This window comes from Salvia splendens, chromosome 15, assembly GCF_004379255.2.
Source record: "Salvia splendens isolate huo1 chromosome 15, SspV2, whole genome shotgun sequence".
Lineage (NCBI taxonomy): Eukaryota > Viridiplantae > Streptophyta > Magnoliopsida > Lamiales > Lamiaceae > Salvia > Salvia splendens.
The window spans coordinates 3093598-3115777 of NC_056046.1; the positions used below are offsets into that span (position 1 = coordinate 3093598).

At 35.9% G+C, this 22180-nt stretch overlaps 4 protein-coding genes across 5 annotated transcripts; 3 read left to right on the forward strand and 1 right to left on the reverse strand.

The window, feature by feature from the left end:
• Positions 1-282: 282 nt before the first annotated feature.
• Positions 283-5093, forward strand: LOC121766339 (probable amino-acid acetyltransferase NAGS1, chloroplastic). The gene is made up of 10 exons (XM_042162605.1): positions 283-778; positions 979-1066; positions 1248-1453; positions 1551-1702; positions 2023-2434; positions 2911-2995; positions 3426-3550; positions 3640-3799; positions 4277-4349; positions 4704-5093. Exons 1-10 carry the CDS (start codon positions 425-427, stop codon positions 4852-4854), a joined length of 1806 nt encoding a protein of 601 aa, XP_042018539.1. The 5' UTR covers positions 283-424; the 3' UTR covers positions 4855-5093.
• Positions 5094-5292: 199 nt separating this feature from the next.
• On the reverse strand, positions 5293-8115 carry LOC121766406 (NADH dehydrogenase [ubiquinone] iron-sulfur protein 4, mitochondrial-like). Its single transcript, XM_042162698.1, has 5 exons — positions 7844-8115; positions 7481-7569; positions 6197-6326; positions 5916-5945; positions 5293-5588 (listed from the first exon to the last, which is right to left on the reverse strand). The coding sequence occupies exons 1-5, from the start codon at positions 7997-7999 to the stop codon at positions 5529-5531; spliced, it is 465 nt and encodes a 154-aa protein (XP_042018632.1). The 5' UTR covers positions 8000-8115; the 3' UTR covers positions 5293-5528.
• Positions 8116-8651: 536 nt separating this feature from the next.
• LOC121769226 (single myb histone 6-like) lies at positions 8652-14563 on the forward strand. 2 transcript variants are annotated; one of them, XM_042165964.1, is made up of 7 exons: positions 8652-8870; positions 9993-10197; positions 10276-10493; positions 10920-11004; positions 13153-13236; positions 13806-14161; positions 14259-14563. In XM_042165964.1, coding segments are annotated over exons 2-7 (894 nt in total). In that variant the 5' UTR covers positions 8652-8870; positions 9993-10047; the 3' UTR covers positions 14260-14563. The 2 variants fall into 2 exon arrangements, with proteins under 2 accessions (XP_042021898.1, XP_042021899.1); XM_042165965.1 differs by lacking the exon at positions 8652-8870 and adding an exon at positions 9668-9710.
• An 805-nt stretch (positions 14564-15368) lies between these two features.
• Positions 15369-22011, forward strand: LOC121767580 (AP-4 complex subunit mu-like). The gene is made up of 13 exons (XM_042163882.1): positions 15369-15515; positions 16074-16168; positions 16513-16716; positions 17008-17124; positions 17254-17382; positions 17833-17959; positions 18159-18262; positions 18366-18470; positions 18562-18656; positions 19571-19658; positions 19764-19824; positions 19924-19997; positions 21702-22011. Exons 1-13 carry the CDS (start codon positions 15458-15460, stop codon positions 21798-21800), a joined length of 1356 nt encoding a protein of 451 aa, XP_042019816.1. The 5' UTR covers positions 15369-15457; the 3' UTR covers positions 21801-22011.
• Positions 22012-22180: the final 169 nt, after the last annotated feature.

A 22180-nucleotide genomic window follows, 5' to 3' on the forward strand; every position in this document is an offset into this window, starting at 1 on the left:
TTCCGGTCGAACCGGTCGGTCAGATCCGGTTTTTAACATAACTCCTTATTCATAACGTATTCCCTCGATTAAAAACATATTTTAAGGAGTAAATCTTATTTTTTCAATTATAAAAAAGAAAAAAAATAGTGTGTATTTGACTAAAAGAGTAATTGTTAAAAAAAAACGTTCTTATAATATAATTTCCCCGTAAAGTCGTAAAACAGAGTGTAAATGCGTTTTAGGACGTATTTTAATTGTAAAATAATTAAAATTACTCAAAATCGTAGTAAAATTTAGGTATTGAAATTCCAAAGTAAAATTCAGAATTATATAGAGCAACCGCAACACAGTACATAGAATTTGAGTTACAAAACCTCATTTGATGAAATGAGGTTTTGTTAATTCTTCTCCCTAATCGTATTACCGGCGGCTCTGCAATCCAATGGCCGCCCTATCTCCGAGCAACGCTACTCCAATCCACAGCTACCAATGTCGTCGTCGTCAATCAATTTTGTTTTCCCGCTCATCTGCAATGCCGATTACTAATTTTGGAGGGATCGAATCCTTAAGATCTTCGTATTTTGGGGCTAAATTTGTTCGCGGAAAGAAAATCAATGTATGTGGGGAAACAGAGGCTTCGGAGATAAACGACGATGGGAATGCTGTCACAGACAAGCTGTTCGTGCGATTCTTTCGTGAGGCGTGGCCTTACTTTCGGGCCCACAGAGGGAGTACTTTTGTCGTAGTGATATCTTCTGACATTGTCGCTAGTCCTCATCTGGATCATATTTTAATGGCAAGTTTTGTCCTTTGTTTTGTTTGTTTAGTTTTAATTTCGTCATCAGCTTAGCTGCATTTCTTGTTGCGTTTCTCAACTGATGGACGAGTTTAAGATTGAAAGTTTGATTCTTTGTATGTGATCACTTTATTCAGTCAAGTCTGTTTAGCAAAATTAGTTGTTGAAATATGTGTCTGATTAATGAAATTCTCGTGTAGGATATTTCTCTGCTTCATGGGCTCGGAATCAAATTTGTTCTTGTTCCAGGAAGTCACATCCAGATCGACAGGCTTCTGGCGGAAAGAGGTCTTAAATCAATCTAATGTCTTCCTGTAGTTTGCTGCATGACTGACCTTTCATCTATCAAAATAAGTGCTAGATTTCTGCTCGTTGTTTTAACTGTTAGAGCTGAATCTGGATGATATGCCAGCTTTCGTCGTTTTGGTAACTTGTTACATAAAATGTAGTATTTTTTTTGTTTCCTCAGGATCTGAACCAAAGTATGTTGGTAACTTCAGGATTACTGACTCTGACTCGCTTAGTGCTGCACTGGATGCAGCAGGGAGGATTCGTATCATGATCGAGGCAAAACTTTCCCCTGGACCTTCCTTAAGTGGTATCTATCGCCATGGAGATAATGATCGTTGGTATGATGGGGTCAGTGTTGCCAGTGGCAATTTTCTGGCTGCTAAGGTTAGACTACTGTGTCTCACTGGAGGATTTTCTATTATATGAAATGTATTATGTATGTAATATCAGTTATTTTGTTCATTGCTTACTTATTCTACAGAGAAAAGGAGTAGTTGATGGAATTGATTATGGAGCTACAGGAGAAGTTAAGAAAATTGATGTTTCTCGCATTCGTGAGAGGCTCAATCAAGACTCTATAGTTCTTCTAAGCAACCTTGGTTATTCAAGTTCCGGTGAAGTGATAAATTGCAAGTATGCTTAATTGCTTTTATAGGTATTTTTGTTGCCATATGCACAGGATAAATGTATGACTTAATTAACTAATTCTTGAACTATCATTGATTGTTCTAGACTGATGAGATGATAATATGATTGCAATATGCAAAAGCATAGTTGAGTTATCATTATATACTTTTACAAAATTTATGCTTTTGGAACATGCTATTTTATTATGCATGTTCATTATTATGCATGTTCATTGTGATTTAAACTGTAAATGTTGGTTTGTTAGTTATTAAAAGCCACCTTGATTTTGAAGTTCTGAACACCATTTTGTCTTCTGTATATTGTAGCACGTATGAGGTTGCAACAGCATGTGCTCTGGCTCTTGGAGCTGAGAAACTCATCTGCATCATAGATGGACCAATTCTAGATGATTATGGGAGGCTTATTCATTTTTTAACTCTTCAAGAAGCAGATTTGTTAATTCGTAGGCGAGCTAAGCAGAGTGAGACTGCTGCAAATTATGTAAAAGCTGTTGATCAAGATGATCTAGTCTGTGCAGCCTACAATGATGCAAGTGATACAGTACCTTCTCTGAATGGGAAGGCATTTGGTCGAGCCAAATTTCAAAATGGTGTTGGCTTTGACAATGGGGATGGACTTTGGTCTGGTGAGCAAGGTTTTGCGGTTGGAAGCCAAGAAAGACTGAGTGGGCTAAATGGCTACCTTTCTGAATTAGCTGCTGCAGCTTTTGTCTGCAGAGTAAGTTTCCACTGTTGGGTCATCAAACTCCTAATCAGTCAATCAAGAATTTTTGCTAACAAAGTGTTTCCTTGTTTATTACTGTTCTTACGTGTTACCAATTTTTGTTTCTGAAAGCTGTTTGTTGCTGAAATCCACCTTTTTTATTCGGATATGTTACATGAAGGTTACAAGCTTGAATTACAGCTGCATCCTTCTCTGCTTACAGGATGCATTGATTTTCACTTTACCATTTTCAGACAGATTTTTTGTTAAATTATTTTTTTCACTTTTCTATTTTCTGCTTACAGGATACATTGATTTTCACTTATACATCACTCATTTTGGGGTTCTAATATCATTTTCATCTGAATAATAGATGTTGATGTAATATTAGTCCCATGGTGTCCTTCCCTTTCTTGAAATAAAGTCCCAAAAAGCACCATGTTTCAGCCAAAAAGCTTTCTCGTTACATATGTGATGTTGTTTGTCATCAGGGTGGTGTCCAGAGGGTCCATTTATTGGATGGCACAATTGGTGGAGTGTTATTGAAAGAATTGTTTCAGAGAGACGGAGTGGGTAGTGGGTACTATGGTTGCTAGGTATGTCCCTCATTAACAGATACTTTCTCAAGCTATTTTCAAGAATATTTGTATTCTCTTGAATATTAGTTTTATCTCAGCTTAGCATTTAAAAATGCCTGGAATATACTATGTTGTCAACTTCCTGTGCCTTTTTATTCAGCTCCAAAACTGCAAACTAACTTGGGAAGTAAACCCCTGCCTGTTGCAAATATTTCTTCTTCTTTTTCTGGTTAATAGTAATACCAATATTTATGATTTAGCCTCCTTGTTCACCATGGAGTTTCTTTCCCTCCTTACAAAGTTTCGATCATTTTTTCTTACCATCTGTGTATGAGTAGTGATATCTGAGTCCTCTGTCTTCAGATTGGTAACTCCGATGGTTAGAAATTAAGTTTGAGGAGATTATTTTGTTATTTGATTATTTCTTCCAATTCCTTCCAGTGATCTTTATGAAGGCATGCGGATGGCTACTGTCGCAGATCTCCATGGAATTAAACAACTTTTGCTGCCTTTAGAGGAATCAGGCACTTTGATAAAGAGGACTGAAGAAGAGGTTTGTACATGTGATCTAGCATATTATTTGACATTGCAGGTATTTCGCGCATTATGTTTGTGAGTTTGATCATCATTCCCACAGTGCAGCTACTTAGAGCACTGGATTCATTCATAGTTGTAGAAAGAGAAGGTCAAATAATTGCTTGTGGAGCTCTCTTCCCCTTCTTTGAACAGAAGCGTGGAGAGGTAGCTGCTATTGCTGTTTCTCCCGAGTGCCGTGGGCAAGGACTGGGAGACAAATTACTTGGTATGTTATCTGTGAATCTCTTCTATTGTATTTTACCATTCTTGTTGAATATGAAAGTGTATAAATCCATGTCAAGTTGCATGGATATCTTTCCAACTGATAGTTCAGATTCGGATTAACTATGGCAAAAAATCTACCAATGGTATCTAATATGGTTCCAGTCTGTAGCAGCATGTTGATGGTTTAGTTTAGTCTAGTTAGCAGTTGAAACATAAATGTTGCACTCCTTATATGAACATTCCTGTGCATCTTATTTTAATGGCATGGTGTCATCCATCGATCTTTCATCTGTACCACACTCATCTTCACTGTGAAAGAAACATCTAGAATTACCTTCATGCCCACTGCCCTCACTTGGTACTAGAATATTTCATGAAAATAACTAATTATCCATTATCTTGTCACATATCTTGTCCATGTTTTTCATGTACAGTTAAACCTCTCATTTATGATAATTCATTTGTTGAACGTGATTAGATTACATTGAGAAGAAGGCATCATTACTTGGACTAAGAATGCTTTTTCTACTGACAACTCGCACAGCAGATTGGTATGCACTTCTTATTCTAGCATTATAATATTTGCTTGGTGGCAAGAAAACTTAAGTTATTCAGTTTTCTGTGTATTTCTAATTTATATTATTATACCATACCTTCTTTAGTTTTATTTCTCAGACTTGGATTTGTAAATCTGAATCCACTATTCAGTCACTTGCACTGTGAAATACTTGCTGGCTCTAGAAATAGGGAAATCTTGAATTCTTGATGAGTAGAGAGAGCTTTTTCCCAGTTACTTTTTTTCCTCTCTCTGTTGGTATGAAGGCTCAAGCCCATGTCGTCTTTGCCATTTGGTTTTGAATCAAAGTTGTTGAGTAGTCTTGTAATGTTTGTTGCTGATTTGACAGGTTTGTAAGGCGTGGCTTTTGCGAATGCTCAATTGAGTGCATACCAGAGGAGAGGAGGAGAAGGATCAACGAGCTGCGCAGATCCAAGTATTACATGAAGAAACTTATACCTGATGGAAGCGGTATCCGTCTCAATGGCGCCTTTGCATGACAAAAAGCAATATCAGCAGCAGCAGTTGCATTCCATATCATATGTTATGTACATTCAGAGTTGCCAATTGGGTCATCTTCTTGTATAATTATAGTCCAATGTTATCGAGTTGGATGGATTTTACCTCTTGCATATATTATTATGCATGTAAAGGATTAAGATCCCCGACTTTGCACTAAACACAGAAAACAAAATTAGTACAAATATACAAGTGGTGTTGCAATAACTATTTTCTCCCACATCCCTTTTCAACTGTTACTATTTTACCGATTTAATTGGCTTTTGTTTCATTTTCATTATTTTAATTTAGTGTACAATTATTATGATGTTTCTGGATCGTAAATGAGGATTTGTTTAGAAACCTAAATTTTGAATCTTATAGGTTTGACAGTGAAAATGTATTGGTTATTGTTAAGTAAAGAAATGAAAACAAGCCTATAAAAACAAAAACAACATTGTTTTCTTCAATCATTCTGTAATACATAGGTGTATCCTGTCTTACAACAACAAATGAAACAAGTGCAAAGTGGACTGGACTGAACCTCTGCACAAACAAAGCAAGCATGAAGGAATCCCATGTTGTAGTATGATTTATTCATTCGAAGGATTACACGAAGTACTCATCCTTGGTCATTCTAAGCTAAACCCCCGAGCAAAGGATAAAACTTGAAAAATTAGCTTGCCTCAGACGCAGGAGGGCCCTTCCATTTGAAGTTGTCTGCGTATGCCTTCACCTGCAAACCAAGTAGGAAGAATACCATAAGTCATGAAAGACCTCAAATGGAGTATCATTTTTAATTCATCGAGCGGGGGAGAATGTATATCTTCTAGAACAAAAAAAATAATTACTAGCAACAGAAAGTAATGGTCTCACAATCACCAACCACACACTATACCAAACATAAAATTCACCATAGGTGAAAAGAAAATATACAACATATAAAAATTTAAGGCATTTTATGTACAAGTTAAACCACAATCACAGTAAGAGTTCAAGTTTCTTAATAGATTGTTGCTAAATCACTTTGAGCTGCTAAATTGTTAAAATAAGGATATCTAACCTTCAATAGTGGGGTGTGGTGCTTCTTGACCTGTGAATAAGAAGCAATATGAAAACATAAGAGGACTTGATTTCAAAGTTGAAAATATAAGACTAGAATTTTCAAATGTTAGAACCAGTGAAACAAATATACATGAAAACAATTCAATAGCACTACGATTCACTCCTGACACAGTGCCATGTCTAATATCTACCCTTGCAAAAAGAGCCTAAATGAAAGTGCACAATTTTAAACTTTTAGTAATTTTGTTCACTTGGGATCTCAGACCAAGGAGACCATACCGTGTACTCCCAACCATGTCTCTCAGCAAATGATACTGCAGCTTCTTGACTGTCAAAGCTTAGTGCAGAATCTCCGACATTGGCATATGGGTCTCCAGTGGATGTCCAACCCATAAGTGGATTCTCCCATCTGAAAATCAGCAACAACAAATGCATATTGACAACCATAATGATACAAAAATCAGTTAATAAATTTATCATAAAACAGAATTGACCAGTACGAATCTGAGGAGAAGAATATATCCCTCCTTACCGCACAAAGTATCAAAAACACAACACCAGTTATAAATAGACTGGTTTAAACAAGCAGTACCTATTAGTTGATGAGTGCAAAGCAAATGGAACATCTACTTTATGAAAAATGTCATGTAAAGACACCCAATAAACCTCCGTCCTTCAGAGGGGGGCCTTTTCTCCACTCAAAATACACCAAAAACTTGTATTAAAACCCATGCCACACCCCCATTAGGCCTATTTTTAAGGGATGAAGAAAATATATAAAAAAATAGTGTAACCAACAAATTATTTGTCTAGAAACTTGTGCTAAAAGATTATCAAAACATTATGACTATTGATAACATATTTAATTGTTAGAAAATCAAGAAATATTTTCTTTAATTCCTTAGCGTGTCAGTCCCTAGAACCATCATTTTTATGAAATCCTTTCTCATCTTCATTTCATTCATAATTTAATCTCATTCCTGTAGAGTGAATACATTTATCTTCTCATTAGTGGACAAATACTTTCCTTTATATAGACATATCAACTTATATTCTCATTGTCGGTAAATGTTTCAAGTACAAAGTTGCAAGAAAGTGTTAAGGCAAGTATTTGGGCAGAATAATATTTACATCAGCCTACATGGATATAATAGTTCAACCCATATGGATCAACTTCTCCCCTTCTAGTACTAAAAGAGCACTGATTCAGCAAAGGCAATCAAATTGATAATATTGGAATCAAAGAAGGGACTTGATGGAGTCAAATGAAAACTTGCTAACTCCAATGCTCGTAACACCATTAATTCAAAATTTCAAATGCAGGAAGTCATCGTCAGCTCAAAAGTCTAGCATCAACCACGTTCCTAGAAAGATAATGGAAACTACAACCTGATCCAGCTCAAATTTGACAAAGTGAACACTTTTCCCAATAAAGATCAAACAATACGACATGAAGCCCGGTTTATATTTGTTTGAGAAATGTAAACAGTGGGTGCCAATTCGTCAAACATAAAGGCTGATTCGACCAAAGAAAAACTTGCAATCAAGAGAAGAAAGACATACTTTTGCGTGGACAAGAAATTGATTTTCCATCTACCGACCTTCCCAGCTCCTTGCTGAGTAGCAGTCCGGGCAGGTGAGAATATCATAACCTATGCGATACCATAACAAATCCAGAGAAAAATATCATGCATCTTTCAAATATATTAACCTACTATTAACTTTTAGACTCAATCCAAAAAAGATAAATACATAAAATTCGAGGGATTTGGGGAAATGGATGTCCTAGACAAAGTTCATATGCATAAAAACAAAGGCATAGCCACTAATACTAAAAAATGCATTAATCGAGAAGAAAATACGAATAGATGAAATTCATCTTCTATTTAAAAATTTTCAAAACAAATCGCTAAAATGAAAGTATACCTTTCGCCGGAGGTGCTCTTGGGGGATGCCCGAAACAGTGCCGATCTCGCCGGGTTTTGTTTCGACCAATGCGCTTTCCGTCGAGAATGCTCTTGGAATCGCCGATCGAGAAATCACGGCGGAATTGCTCGCCAGCCGCCGCAGAGAGCTCGCCATTTCGCGATTGGTAGAATCAGTGCACAGAAATGGATTCCTAAGGTTCTTGTTTGAAGAATTGGGGCAGCAAATTTTTGGGGCACTGAAAATATATCAATTCCAACGGAGGGGCAAAATGAGAAGTTTCATTTTTTTTCGTTTTTCTAATGAAATTAGGAGAATTATTTTTTATTACAATATGATTTTAGATGAATATAAAATTATAGTATATCTATCCAGAGATATTTTCAAATAAAAACATTGCTTCACTTTCTAAACAAAGATTTTATTGGCTTTATTAAAATTATGCTCTATTAAATTCTGCCTAATCGTGTATTGCAACATGTCCGTATCCAACAGTCGTGTGTGCGATATAAGTATGTAACTCGTGTCAATTATTATAATTGCGTAACTATGTCAACTGTATCAATATTACATAACGTCAATAGTTTAATCGAGTCAACATATGGAATATCAATATACGCGACATTCAGATATCCTTGTATTTATGCACATTTGCGTTAAAAAAAACATAAAGTAGAAACACTTAACTTATTTCTAGCTATCATTGTTATGTTTAACGACTTACATATAAATTTGCTATAATTTATTCTAATAATATTCGAAATAAAATAATTAATATAATCTGTTATTGGAAAACGAAATGATTTGGTAATTGGTACTACAAGGTACGCTGAAGATTCTTCGAGAAGAAACTCTGCGGCGATTAACCACAAACTGAAATCTCAACCGGGAAATTCCCCCCTAATTCTTCGTATTTCAGACTTCCTTCCGATTAAGGCTTCGATGCTTCTCAATATACTGAATTTCAATTGCATAAATCAGTCTTTTCATTGAGTATTTTTCGAGGAATCACTCGCCTCTGCTCCGGGTATGGCTACTGTATTCAGTTCAAGGCCTTTTCCTTTTTCCCCTTTTCACACACTAAATTGCGTCTCCCCTTTTCACAAGACGACTCATTTTTCACTTGGGATTTTGATTGTGTAAAAAATTTTTTTTGACTCTAGTGATGGAATTGTGTAGATTGAATATGATAGGGGCCTGAATAAACATCTTGAATAAATGTTTAGTTAGCTCCAAAGGTTTTCTTTCATGTTGCAGTTGATTTTGATGTTTGGCGTGGAAAAAAAGCTGCTCTGTTCACTATCATGCCCTAATGTATGTATGAGTGTGGAATTTGTGTGATAAAATTGAACCCTTTAATGCCTTTTACGTTGAATTTTGGCTTTCGTAATAGTGGGACGGACTAAGAATCAGTTTGTCAATATTATAACTCAGACATTCAAGGTTATGTGTGTGTGAATCGGCCAAGTGGTAGAATGGTAATAAGTGAGGTGAAAGGTCTTAGGTTCGAGTCCACCATGGCGCGTCCTTTGATTTTATATTCATTTGCCCATAAAAAAAGACATTCAAGGTTGTGTGTTTCTTGTTAACGGCTCATACTGGCATTAATTTGAGTATATGGGTCGGTAGGGATAGCTTTTCTGGTGCAATTCCCCTCATTGTTGGAGTTTGTTTATGATTTTTTGTAACTTATGATCAATTGCAAATGCCACATTCTCTATTCTTGATCAGTTGTACTAAAGCATGCGTAGAATCCAAATAATTGTAGCTTATACTGGATTCGTTGATTGCAGTAATTTGAGTGACGGTTTTACCATAGTACTCCATGATTCTTGCATATCCAAATGTGATATGCAAAGTATAACAGGTGAAAGGTTGTTGCTTTGGGATATTATCTACCTACTTAGGATGATATGCCTTAATCTTTTGATTGATTATATTATTCCTCTTATTGTGGTGATTCAGGAGTCATTAAATGCTGAGATAATCATGTTTAAATTTTAAAGAAGTTTCCTTGTATGAAACATCGTACTTAATAGTTTGATAAAGATTAATCTTCTCTCTATAATGATTTTGAGCCACTTCATTCTTTATTTTAAGTCTCAATTGGATTTCTCCTCTAATTGTTCGATGACTCTGCATTTGGCAGGTTTTAAAAACTAGCATTACTCACTGGGTCATTGTGTGAAAGATTTGGAGTTTCGATGGGTGCTCCTAAGCAGAAGTGGACACCAGAAGAAGAAGCTGCTCTTAAAGCTGGAATTCAAAAATATGGAATAGGAAAATGGAGTACTATACTCAAAGATCCAGAGTTCAGCACAGACTTACGGTCACGTTCTAATGTCGACCTTAAGGTACTAATTACTAGATTTTTATCTTATCCTCTGCATTTGCAGAAATTAATATCTTTCAGAGGACTTCTTCTGGTTTAGGATAAATGGAGAAATTTGAAGTTCATGGCAAATGGTCTTGGATCCCGCCATAGGGCTAGAGTTTCAATTAAAAGCAGTCAGCTTGTCATCAAGCAAGATGAAGACACTACGACTAGAAGCATGGTGGTTCATAAGGATATGGAAGTTATTGGTGTAACTTCCATTGCTGCATCCAATGAATTATCCCAGGATGTAATATTCAAGAAAAACATACCAAGGTTGGAATATGTGATCTGATCAAGTGCCTATTTTAAATTGGTACATTAATATCCAACTTCTTCATCGCCCACCTTTCTTTCTAAATATTTTGATTTTAAGTTTTCAGAACTTGGCCAATCAATTAAGAAAGGTAGTACATTTATTGAATCAAATTTTAAAGGCTCTGTTGATTTTTCCATGCCATATTTCTTGTCAGTGCAGTGGTTATCTCATGTAGCAACTGCTGACATTATACAGGAAAACAACATTCTTTCATTTATTAGTTTTCAGATATCCGAACTAGGAGCTTCAGAAGATTGATTTGGAATTTACCATTGGTTTTTCTATGTATAAGCATGATTGGGGATAAATACTATTTCTACAATGAATAATTCTAGTTGCTCTTTAATACTAAAGTCATTTGAGGCTTCTGGCTGTGAATGCAGGATGGGTGATGTTATTCTGGAGACCATAACAAAGTTAAAGGAACCTCGAGGATCTAGTCGGGCTGCAATTATGCAATACGTAGAGGTACTTGTTTTCTGTCTTTTGATGTACGTTGTTTAGACTTTAGAATAAAATGACTAAAAATGAAGTCTGTTGAAGATTGAGAAAATGCTGGTGTTCAATAATGTCTTGTGATTACTAAAGTTTTGAAGGTACATAATTTTCTTTGTGTAAACTTACATATAACCTGTCCTATAAAATAATTGGATTATCGTCACTCTTTCTGCCTATAATTCTTAAGTGAGAACAGCCACTATATGATTCAGTTGAAGCATAACTTCATGAATAGTTCGTCTTACCTTGAAGGGCCCGTTTGGTACACGGAATTGGAATTGAATTGGAATTGGAATTATATGGAATTGAATCGGAAGGAATTAGAATTCAATACCAAATCCTTTGTTTGGCAAAATGAAATTATTGATATGGAATTGAATTTGAAAAATTGAATGTGTGCAGTGTGTGTGAATGTGTGTGTGCATTGTGTGTAAGAATGGGTGCAGTGTTTGTGAATGTGTGTGTGCAGTGTGTGTGTAAGAATGTGTGCAGTGTGTGTGTGAACTGTGAATGTGTGTAAGTGTGTGCAGTGTGTGTGTGAACTGTGAATGTGTGTGTAAGTGCGTGCAGTGTGTGTGTGAACTGTGAATGTGTGCAGTGTGTGTGTGAACTGTGCATGTGTGTGTGAACTGTGAATGTGTGTGTAAGTGTGTAGAGTGTGTGTGTGAACTGTGAATGTGTGTGTAAGTGTGTGTGTGTGTGTAAGTGTGTGCAGTGTGTGTATGTGTGTGAACGTGTGCAGTGTGTGTAAGAATGTGTGAAGTCTGTGTGAATATCTGTGTGCAGTGTGTGTGTGTGTGCACTGTGTGTGAATGTGTGTGTAAGAATGTGTGCACTGTGTGTGAAGTCTTTTGATGTAATACAGTGTGTGCAGTGTGTGTGTGAACTGTGAATGTGTGTAAGTGTGTGCAGTGTGTGTGTGAACTGTGAATGTGTGTGTAAGTGCGTGCAGTGTGTGCGTGAACTGTGAATGTGTGCAGTGTGTGTGTGAACTGTGCATGTGTGTGTGAACTGTGAATGTGTGTGTAAGTGTGTGCAGTGTGTGTGTGAACTGTGAATGTGTGTGTAAGTGTGTGCAGTGTGTGTGTGTGTGTAAGTGTGTGCAGTGTGTGTATGTGTGTGAACGTGTGCAGTGTGTGTGTGTGTGCAGTGTGTGTGTAAGAATGTGTGCAGCGTGTGTGTAAGAATGTGTTAATGGTTGTGTGCAGTGTGTGTAAGAATGTGTGAAGTCTGTGTGAATATCTGTGTGCAATGTGTGTGTGTGTGCACTGTGTGTGTAAGAATGTGTGCACTGTGTGTGAATGTGTGTGTAAGAATGTGTACACTGTGTGTGAATATGTGCAGTGTGTGTGTGTAAGAATGGGTGCAATGTGTGTGTAATTTAATAAATATTTGGAATTTCACTACTTTTAATATGAAATTTGTTACGGACTCAATTCCCACATCGGTTGTGAGAACAACTGATGTGGGGTATATAGACTAAATGGGCTCTCTCTTCTAATAGGCTAGTCTTTTGGGATTAGTTCTCCTGTTTGGTCTGTATCAATTGTTGCTTTCATTGAGAGCCCAAACGGCTTGGAGTGGTGGCCTGGCAACAAACTCGCCGTGAGCAACGAGTGCGTTTGGGACCGCACGGAGTGGTGGCCGGGCAAAGAATCCGCCGTGACCAACGTGGCCGTGACCAACGAGAACTCGGAGTGGTCGCCTACGGAGTGGTGGCCTGGCAAAGAACCAGCCGTGACCAACGTGGCCGTGACCAACGAGGACGTTGGCCCTTAAAGGAGGGTCGAATGTTACGGGCTCAATTCCCACATCGGTTGTGAGAACAACTGATGTGGGGTATATAGACTAAATGGGCTATCTCTTCTAATAGGCTAGTATTTTGGGATGAGTTCTCCTGTTTGGTATGTATCAAAATTCAAGTTGTGGAACGGGAGGATTTGGAATTGAATTACAATTCCAAATCCAAGAATTTTTATGATACCAAACACTGGATTTGGAATTGAAGGTTCCAATTCCAATTCCAATTCCACACCTCCAATTCCGTGTACCAAAGAGTTTTCTATCCGCTATGAGAATGAGTTTCTGAATGTGAAATCATATATCGTATATGTGTAGGAAAATTACTCGGTCCCTGCAGATCATGAGAGGACTTTGGCTGCACATTTGAAGATTTTGACAGAAAATGGACAATTGACTAAGGTAGCCTTTTGAAATAAATTAGTTTCCTTTTCTTTCTGGAGGAATCTCAAGTCTATATGTCTTACAGCTGTAAGTTGCAGATTATTAGGTAGTAGTAAGTGCCGATTAGGTGTCTAATAGCCTTCATCAAATATATTACTCCCTCCGTCCCATAGTAGATGTCACACTTGGGAGATGGCACGGGATTTTAGGGATGTTATTTTGTGTGTTAAGTGGTGAGAGAAAATATAATTTTATAATTGATGTGAGAGAGAACTTTTTCTAAAAGAGGAAATGTGACATCTTTTGTGGGACAAACTAAAAAGGAAAGTGTGTCATCTACTATGGGACGGGGGAGTACTACTATTAGTTGTTACAGTACATTTGAAGATTGTGATTGGTGCTTTGATTGTATCAAGAGTGAAACACATTTCCGAGCTTTTGCTGGCATATCAAACTTTTTTACCTTTGGTTTTCGAGTCATATATACAATATGAAATCAAATGACCTCTACATAGATGGAAGTAAAAAATGAAGAGGTCGAGTAGCTATGATCTTCAACTCGATAATTTGTAGTGTCTGATTGACAGGTTAAGAATCAATACAGAATTGCACCAAAGCTGGTCTCGTTTTGTGCTTTGGAAGAACCAAAGTTGTTGTTACTTGAAAATGGAGCTACGAAGAATACTTTTCAAGCAGAGAGAAGCAGCGACGTTGTACTTCTTAGTAAAGCCAAGATTGATGCCGAGCTAGAGGAGATGAGGAGCATGTGCACTAAGGAGGCTGCTGTAGCTGCTGCAAGAGCAGTTGCGAAGGCTGAAGCTTTGATGGCAGAAGCTGAGGTGGCAACAAGGGAAGCCGAGGAAGCCGAGGCTGAAGCAGAAGCCGCACAGTGTTTTGCTGATACTCTTGCGAAAGAATTGAATTGTCAAGCCATCCGTGTCTGGTAAAGTTGAAAACTAACTATTTCTGCTTGCTTCAACGATTGTCCAATATTTCGACTTGTGTGTCTGAGATTGCCCTGTTTGATTCTTTCTGTGCAGATCATCTGATTACCTGTCAAGAACCTCATCTTTTTGCAAGCATATATGTCCATATATTGTATAGATAAGATGCAGATTTTGAATCTATGAATTGTCCCCATAATTGTAGTGACTCGAACCCCCGCCTATTGGTTGGAGGAAAAACGCCATACAACCTAAGATGCACTTCACCGTCCTCAACAATCTATAAATTTTGCCCCCATGGTTAGTGGTGACTCGAATCCCTACCTATTGATTGGAGGGAAATGTCTTACAAACTACTATGTTGGTTTTCATCGTCTTCAAGGAAGTATTTTCTTGTGAAACTCCATGAGAATTGAGTTGCATTAGTATTTTGCAAGCATATATGTCCATATATTGGCAGGATGTTGAACCTATGCATTTTGTCATTTCCAAAACTCTCATATCCAAGCATCCATCCCTATGTTTATCCAATTGCTTTGCTTTTTTTATTTCTTTGTTTCTCTGTATATCTTTTATTTTCTTCTATGTTTCTTTTTTTCTTTGTTTTGGTTTTGTTTAATTTACTTTTTTTGAATTATTTTACATTGTTATAGACTTAGAGATGTTGCAGAGACGCATGTGATTAAGAAGTATGGTGAGGACGAAGATGACTGAGCTGGGTTTAGGGTTCTAAAATTGCAGATGCTGTATTTTATTTACTTATTTTTGTCATTATTATTACTCCTATAAAAATAATAAAATATCGCAAAACTATTAGAAATATCATACATTTGTCAAATTATATTTTAAAATTCAGTTGTTAAAAAATCGTTAATTCTAACATTTTTCTAATTTTCTCTCGTGATCTATTTTAAATGAAATTGTATCTACGTGACATTCGAAAAATTCTACTACAAAAACTAAAGCGTTCATGTATATCACTCAATAAATAACTCAATTTTGTCACTAATTTAAAAAATATAGTATATCAAATTAACTAGAATAGAACTTTGAAAATATAAGAAAATTGACTTAAAAAAATAAATTTTAGTGATTGAAATTGGACCTAATATGTGCTTCTTCAAAAATAAAAAATGTTGAAAGGGGTTAAATTGCAAAATTAGAATGCTGAATGGGTTAAATTGCAATTTCCCTTTCTAAGGAAATGCTAAAATAACACATGTTCTTCATTCATTTCTCGATTCAGGAATCGATTTGAGCGAGCTGTGAGTTGTGGCGGTTAGCTGTTCATCGTGATGATCTCCCAGTTCTTCGTGCTTTCGCAGAGAGGCGATAACATCGTCTTCCGAGACTGTATGCTCCTCTCTCTCTCTCACTAACTTGCACAGATTTGTCTTGTTTCAGTTTTATGTTTAAATTGTAGGGTAGTTTCTTCTATACGCTTCAGCTGTCCGATCAATTAATTATTTTCAATATTGTCATCTGGTAATTGCTTTGAACTTCTTGCCTTACTTTCAGATTCAGCTTACTCTAGGAATGTGATGTTCGTTTGATTTTCGAATTCGATGTTTTTTAAAATTATGTGCAGATCTGTTACTTAGGCAGGAATCACAGTGGTATCTTAGTTAATAGGTATAGCCGTATAGGTGAGGGGGCTTTATATTTGCATGATGATAATTCTTTAGAGTTTCAGTGAGCTTCTGAGGAATGTCTTATGTTGATTTAATCTCTGATCCCGAATTATTGATTTGATCTTCTACTCGCACCTGATGGAAGTTAGTTCTAAGTATGATCAGTCCATCTGATTGACTATGACTTTTTTTCATATTTCATTAACCTATCTTTATTGTTTTTTGTTAGTGTTTGCTTTTAAAAAAAAACTTTTACCTGATTATAATGTTGCAAATGCAGACCGTCGTGATGTACAGAAAGGAAGTGCAGAGATATTCTTCCGCAAAGTAAAGTTCTGGAAAGAAGATGGCAAAGAGGAAGCACCGCCTGTATTTGTGGGTATTTTTAGTGACATATTTATACTTTCACTCCTTTTATTGATAAACATTGTTAATAAAGATTGATATATTTCAATGCATAATAACATGATTGAGGTGTTTGTATATATTCTAACAGTGTTATTGAAGTGAAAAAGTGCCTCCATGGCTTTAGTTGATTTGCTTATGAAATCACACTTAATTTTCTAATGGCCTACTTTCTGCTATGTGCTACACAAATATCAAGACTCATCACTCCCAACCATATCCTTTTTTTTTTTCTAGAATGACTTAGCTAGCACATCAAAATAATGCTAGAGTTGGACTACTAATTTTATTTTGTTTCACGTCTTCATGAACAGAATCTGGATGGCGTGAACTATTTCCATGTGAAGGTCGTTGGCTTGCTCTTTGTTGCAACCACAAGAACCAACTTGGCCCCTTCCTTAGCTTTAGAGCTTTTGCAGAGGATTGCGCGTGCCATCAAAGATTATCTTGGAGTTCTTAATGAAGAGTCTATGCGAAAAAATTTTGTGCTAGTCTATGAGCTTCTTGATGAAGTTATAGTAAGTATGAACCAAAATATATGGTATTGTAGTTTTTGTTGCCCTAAGAATAATATGCTATCGACATTTGTCTATTTTTGTCTGTAACGTAGAAGTTATAGATCAGTTTAATACCACATTGAATTAAGCAGGAGTTAGTGGGATAATATGTACTGACATCCCAATGAATCTTCCTGATATTTCATACGTACTAGTAGTTTTATATAAAAAAATTCTTGTTCATTCTTAGGAGTTATGATCCCTACAATTTATATTTCTGGTTATTTGCCAATACCTATCTTCTGATCACAGGATTTTGGATATGTTCAAACAACATCTACTGAGGTATTGAAGTCTTATGTCTTCAACGAACCAATTGTGGTTGACGCTGCACGCTTGCCGACCCTGGGCCCTGCAGCCTTATTTATGGTATTAAGTTTATGATAAATTCGTGTAAAATATTCAAAATACACGTTTTTACTAATGTTTAATGTCTCAGTTGAATATGGCTGGTGTAAGTATTCATGAGCCTGATGGCAGCTGTTTTGTTTTATTCAGCAAGGAAACAAAAGAATGCCTGGTACTGCTGTTACAAAATCAGTCGTGGCAAATGATCCTGGGGGCAGGAAAAGGGAGGAAATCTTTGTTGATATCATTGAGAAAATAAGTGTTACCTTCAGTTCCAGTGTAAGTTACAGTTTCATCTCCTTCAACTTGCCTATGTTCTTTTGCTGATACCCTTGACTGTTATTTCTTGAAAAGACTTAGTGCAATGTTGTAATTTATTCTAGATTGCGAATTTTGTTTAATACTTTTTCCTCATTGAGTATGTAACTAGTTAATCCACTCTCATTTGCTGATGGGAGGATAGGAGCTGCCTAGATTTAAAGTAACATACAGATTACGTCCAGAATCGAATGTTGTATATATAGTTATTTTTGTGGGAATTTGAGCGGCAAAGATGAAATGATAGAGGTCTAATCTTGTACTACTATTTCTTTATTAGTCCACATTTAGTACATTTAACATCTTGTTCTAGGGTTTTTATCATCTCTTGTTCAAACTTCAATGTGAAAGTCTTTAATATGTTATGTCACTTAAGTACTGACCTAAGCTAGGTCAAATGATGATGAACAGGGATATGTATTGACTTCTGAAATTGATGGTACTATCCAAATGAAGAGTTATTTAACGGGGAACCCAGAAATCAGATTAGCTCTCAATGATGACCTACACATTGGAAGAGGCAGCGTACCGAGTTTTGGTATTCTCTTGGTTGATCTTTTGGAATTACCAGTTTTTATTTTGTATATTAAACTTACTCTATTAGCATACTAATGTCGTCTGATTCAATTACAACGTAATCCTGTTTTGATAGTCAGCTTTTAATATTTTTGTATATCAGTACCTTCGTGAAATGTGATAGTCTGTGACATCAGGGCATTCGCCTTTTTTTTGCGTAGGCTATAGTGGTTCTTCAGGGACAGGAGCAGTTATTCTGGATGACTGCAATTTTCACGAATCTGTACATATGGATAGTTTCGATATAGACAGAACACTGAGTCTGGTAAGAGCTGTAGTTTGCTTTGCAAGATTCTACTGTTTTGATGTGGTCTTTTAATTTATTTTCCCTAAAGAGGTGTTGTTTTTTTATTGTTTGATGTTACTAGGTACCACCCGATGGGGAGTTTCCTGTCATGAATTATCGCATTACTCAGGAATTTAAGCCACCCTTTACAATCAACACCTTAATTGAAGAAGCAGGATCACTAAAGGTATTGTTTATTGGAACTGTATTATGTTGTGGATACATCATGAGCTTATTTAAGTGATGTAACTACTTAATTTTTTTTCTTTTGCTATTAGGCTGAGGTGATTCTGAAGATACGTGCTGAGTTTCCTTCAAGCATCACTGCTAACACTATTTTAATAGAAATGCCATTACCAACATATACAACAAGGTAAAACTTTGCCCGTTAGTACTTCTATGACAGAGTTGTTCATTACTGGTACTAAATCTTGATTGTTTCTCAATGCATTATCTTTTGGTCCTCCAGTGTTAGCATAATGACAGTTCTTTGTCTAGATATATGGGAAATTCTTCACCTCACTGATCATTTCCTCAGTTCTAGCCTATCTAGAGGAGTTGCACAACCTGATGTTTTTTATATCTTGGCTTACTAGATACTTTTAATTGATAACTTGATCTCCATCAAGATTGAATAGTAAAGAAGGTATACACTACAGACCCGTGTATAATTCAGGTTTCAAGCTATAATTCAAGAATGAGCTTAACTAATTCATCTTGAGATTTAAAATATCTAAAGACGCGTGTGTTTTAGTACAAATCTCTGTGCTGTTTTAAGTTCTGGTTCTGTATGCATCAAACCTATTGATATTACACCTATGCCTGATTGAAGTTTGCAGTTGGTCTCAGTAATGATTGTCTTGAAGGCACTGCATGCCCTTATAAATAAATATTTTAAACAAATCTAAATTGGGAATCTGAGATGATACTTGACTACTTGAAAATTGATATGACACTTGTCCACTTGAAAAAAAAAATCTCTCACGGTCATTCTTCCTTTTTGACATGATTTAACGATTGCTGAGTGTTATCATTATTAGTATCCAGATGCGTCATGCTTAGATTCTATATAGTCTACTGCTTATCAAACCCAAAATACTCCAATAATTATTTCAGTTGCATATGTAGTTCTTTACAATAGCATGGCATTCTAGATCTAGTAGGATATTTCCTTTACCAACATCTGTAGAATGAATTTATGAGCATCTACCAGCTGCTTTTATACAGTTTCAGTCCTATTTGTGCTCGTGAAATACTAAAAAACTTATTTTTTGTGTTGCATTTTAGAGTCAATTTTGACTTGGATCGCGGTATAGTTGGTCAGAACGCTGATTTCAAAGAATCGCAAAAGAAACTTGAATGGAACATCAAGAAGGTAACATCTCCTGCTACTGAATGAGTCGTGCGTGAATTATGTTTTTATGTTTACTAGTAGTCATATCTTTCGAAATTGTTGCTAATAAGTGCTCATGTTCAACAGATTGTAGGGGGTTCAGAACACACTCTACGAGCAAAGTTAAATTTTTCACAGGAATTGCACGGTATGTTTGTGTAACTTGTAAAATTTATGCCTGATTTTGTTTGCATTAGCTTGTATTGTCTTGCCTTATATCTAATGCCATTGTTACTTGGTTTCACAGGAAATATCACTAAAGAAGCTGGGCCTGTGAGTTTGACATTCACAATACCTATGTACAACCCTTCAAGACTACAGGTAAAGTTGACGTTATGATTTCAAATTGAAGTGATGCTTGTTAGAAGTCTCAAGATTGGCTTGATCAACCAAGAAGGAGATGGCTTGATCAAGCCATCGATCAAGCGTGTTGATCGTGGTCGTAATGGCGGCCAACTTGAGACTTCTAACAATGCTTCCTGATCTATAGTTGTAGGACTAATCTTCATACCTGCTTCATGCTATGCTATTGGTCCACACAGATAAATAAATAAAATAAAGCCTAAGGGGGTGTTCGGTTGGCAAGATTAAATCTCATGATTAAATATGTATCATGTTTGGTTCATAAGATTGAACCCTTCAACTTAATTCTAGATGGATAGTCTCATGATAATAATTAGTCATAGCCTCCCTCCCCCTCCAACTAAAATAATCCCACAACTTAATCCTAGATGAATAGTCTGATATTAGTCATGGCAACCGAACGCCACCCAAGTGGATTACTTTGATAAATTTCTTATGACACAGGAGTCAAAGCTCAGTGACTAAACAAATAAAGAGTATTTACGAAAAGTGTTCAGGACTTCATTTCAGCCAAAAAAAAAGAAAATGAAAATGAAATAAGTACTCCTCATTTAAAGTTTTTAACCTTGCCCAGAATGATTGGCTCAGTGTTCATTTAAATTTCCCTACCCATGCATACAAATTCTCTTGTTTGTTGCATTGGCATAATTTACCTACTTGTTTCTAGTGAGAACTTACATTATGTCTTATGAGGGAGTGTTATATTGCTAACTTAATACTTAATTGCTAACTACAATGAAATAATAGCCCTTAGATATTCAAATCAAGGGCATAGATCATCAGCCTCGGAATGTCAATACGATAAAAAAAAACGTCAATAAGGGTATTAAGGTCAATTTACAACAAATAAGTTGTAACTAACTTTTGAAAAATATCACATAACTTTAATACGCATATAACTTTCTCGATTTAAATTATTTTTTCGCACAACATACATCAAATTAAAGATAATTTCATAAGGATTCAAACGAGATCTCACTAGCATATGTTCTTGCATATGTTCCGATGTCAAAATTTGAAAAAAAAAATTGAAAATTTTCAATTTTTTCGTACAACAACAAATGTCAACATAGTATATAAAATATGTAAATATAATACATGTAGAATGTCATTCTTAAAGCAAACGCATTGGGTTCAAAACACTATATTGACATTTTCATCTAAAATCCTAATTTGGTAGTTTTTTTTATCTTTTTCGATTTAATTAATAAAAACGAAAATTGTAACCACTAGATTTCTAAAATCCTATGGTTTTAAATTAGTTGTAGTTCGCAACTTGAGGGCAAGTTAGCAATTGATCACTCCACATATCTTATGATAGTCTCCTCCGCATTTCCTTTTACTAAATTATGTGCTCATGTTTTCTGTTGTTACTCGAGTCACCATTTTTAGTGTCGTTTCTCAGTTCAAGCATTTTTCTTTTGAGAAATTACACACAAAACAGACATAACAGAATCGGAAAACGCACACACGTGATTGCAAACCACACACCATCAACAAAAGGATCCGACCTCTGTTGACGCCGAGTGGTTTATATACTTGCACATACACCCTTTGATCAAGCATTTTGATTGTTGTACATATTAACTTTTAAAGGATGATGTAAAATGGTAAAGATTATAGTTTTTGGGTGATTGTAACCAAGTTGATGCGTGAATACAGGTGAAGTACTTGCAGATAGCTAAGAAGGGCAAAACTACCAACCCGTATCGGTGGGTGAGATACGTGACTCAAGCTAATTCTTATGTTGCTCGCATTTGAAAATAGACATCTCTTTGCATGTGTTAATTTTCTTCATGACATGTTTACTACAGCGAGATCGATTTTATTAGATAATTTTCCTTTCATTTCCCCCCCTTTTATTGCATTGTATTTATCATAATAATAACATACCTGGTGTTGTTACTTGACTTAATTGTGCTACCTATACCAATTTAGTAAGTCACCACTTATGTTGTTGTTCGTGGTTCAAGATTAACTTGTCCTGAGATTGAATTTCCGAAATTACTCAATATTAGTCTGCATATATGGCATTGTTCCAATATTATGTTTTATTTATGTAAGTGAACAGCATTGATAAGTCTCCAATGTGTATAATTCAAATGAATATATGAATAAAAGGAAGCGCTGTTAAGGTATGG

Coding starts and splice junctions, on each gene's coding strand:
- LOC121766339 (XM_042162605.1), top strand. CDS start 425: ATGGCCGCCCTATCTCCGAGCAACGCTACTCCAATCCACAGCTACCAA. Junction 779..978: donor ATCTGGATCATATTTTAATG/GCAAGTTTTGTC, acceptor ATTCTCGTGTAG/GATATTTCTCTGCTTCATGG. Junction 1,703..2,022: donor GGTGAAGTGATAAATTGCAA/GTATGCTTAATT, acceptor TGTATATTGTAG/CACGTATGAGGTTGCAACAG.
- LOC121766406 (XM_042162698.1), bottom strand. CDS start 7,999: ATGGCGAGCTCTCTGCGGCGGCTGGCGAGCAATTCCGCCGTGATTTCT. Junction 6,327..7,480: donor AATTTCTTGTCCACGCAAAA/GTATGTCTTTCT, acceptor GCTGATTTTCAG/ATGGGAGAATCCACTTATGG. Junction 5,589..5,915: donor ACCACACCCCACTATTGAAG/GTTAGATATCCT, acceptor CTTGGTTTGCAG/GTGAAGGCATACGCAGACAA.
- LOC121769226 (XM_042165964.1), top strand. CDS start 10,048: ATGGGTGCTCCTAAGCAGAAGTGGACACCAGAAGAAGAAGCTGCTCTT. Junction 10,198..10,275: donor GTTCTAATGTCGACCTTAAG/GTACTAATTACT, acceptor CTTCTGGTTTAG/GATAAATGGAGAAATTTGAA. Junction 13,237..13,805: donor AAAATGGACAATTGACTAAG/GTAGCCTTTTGA, acceptor TCTGATTGACAG/GTTAAGAATCAATACAGAAT.
- LOC121767580 (XM_042163882.1), top strand. CDS start 15,458: ATGATCTCCCAGTTCTTCGTGCTTTCGCAGAGAGGCGATAACATCGTC. Junction 18,263..18,365: donor TAGACAGAACACTGAGTCTG/GTAAGAGCTGTA, acceptor TGATGTTACTAG/GTACCACCCGATGGGGAGTT. Junction 19,659..19,763: donor TTGAATGGAACATCAAGAAG/GTAACATCTCCT, acceptor CATGTTCAACAG/ATTGTAGGGGGTTCAGAACA.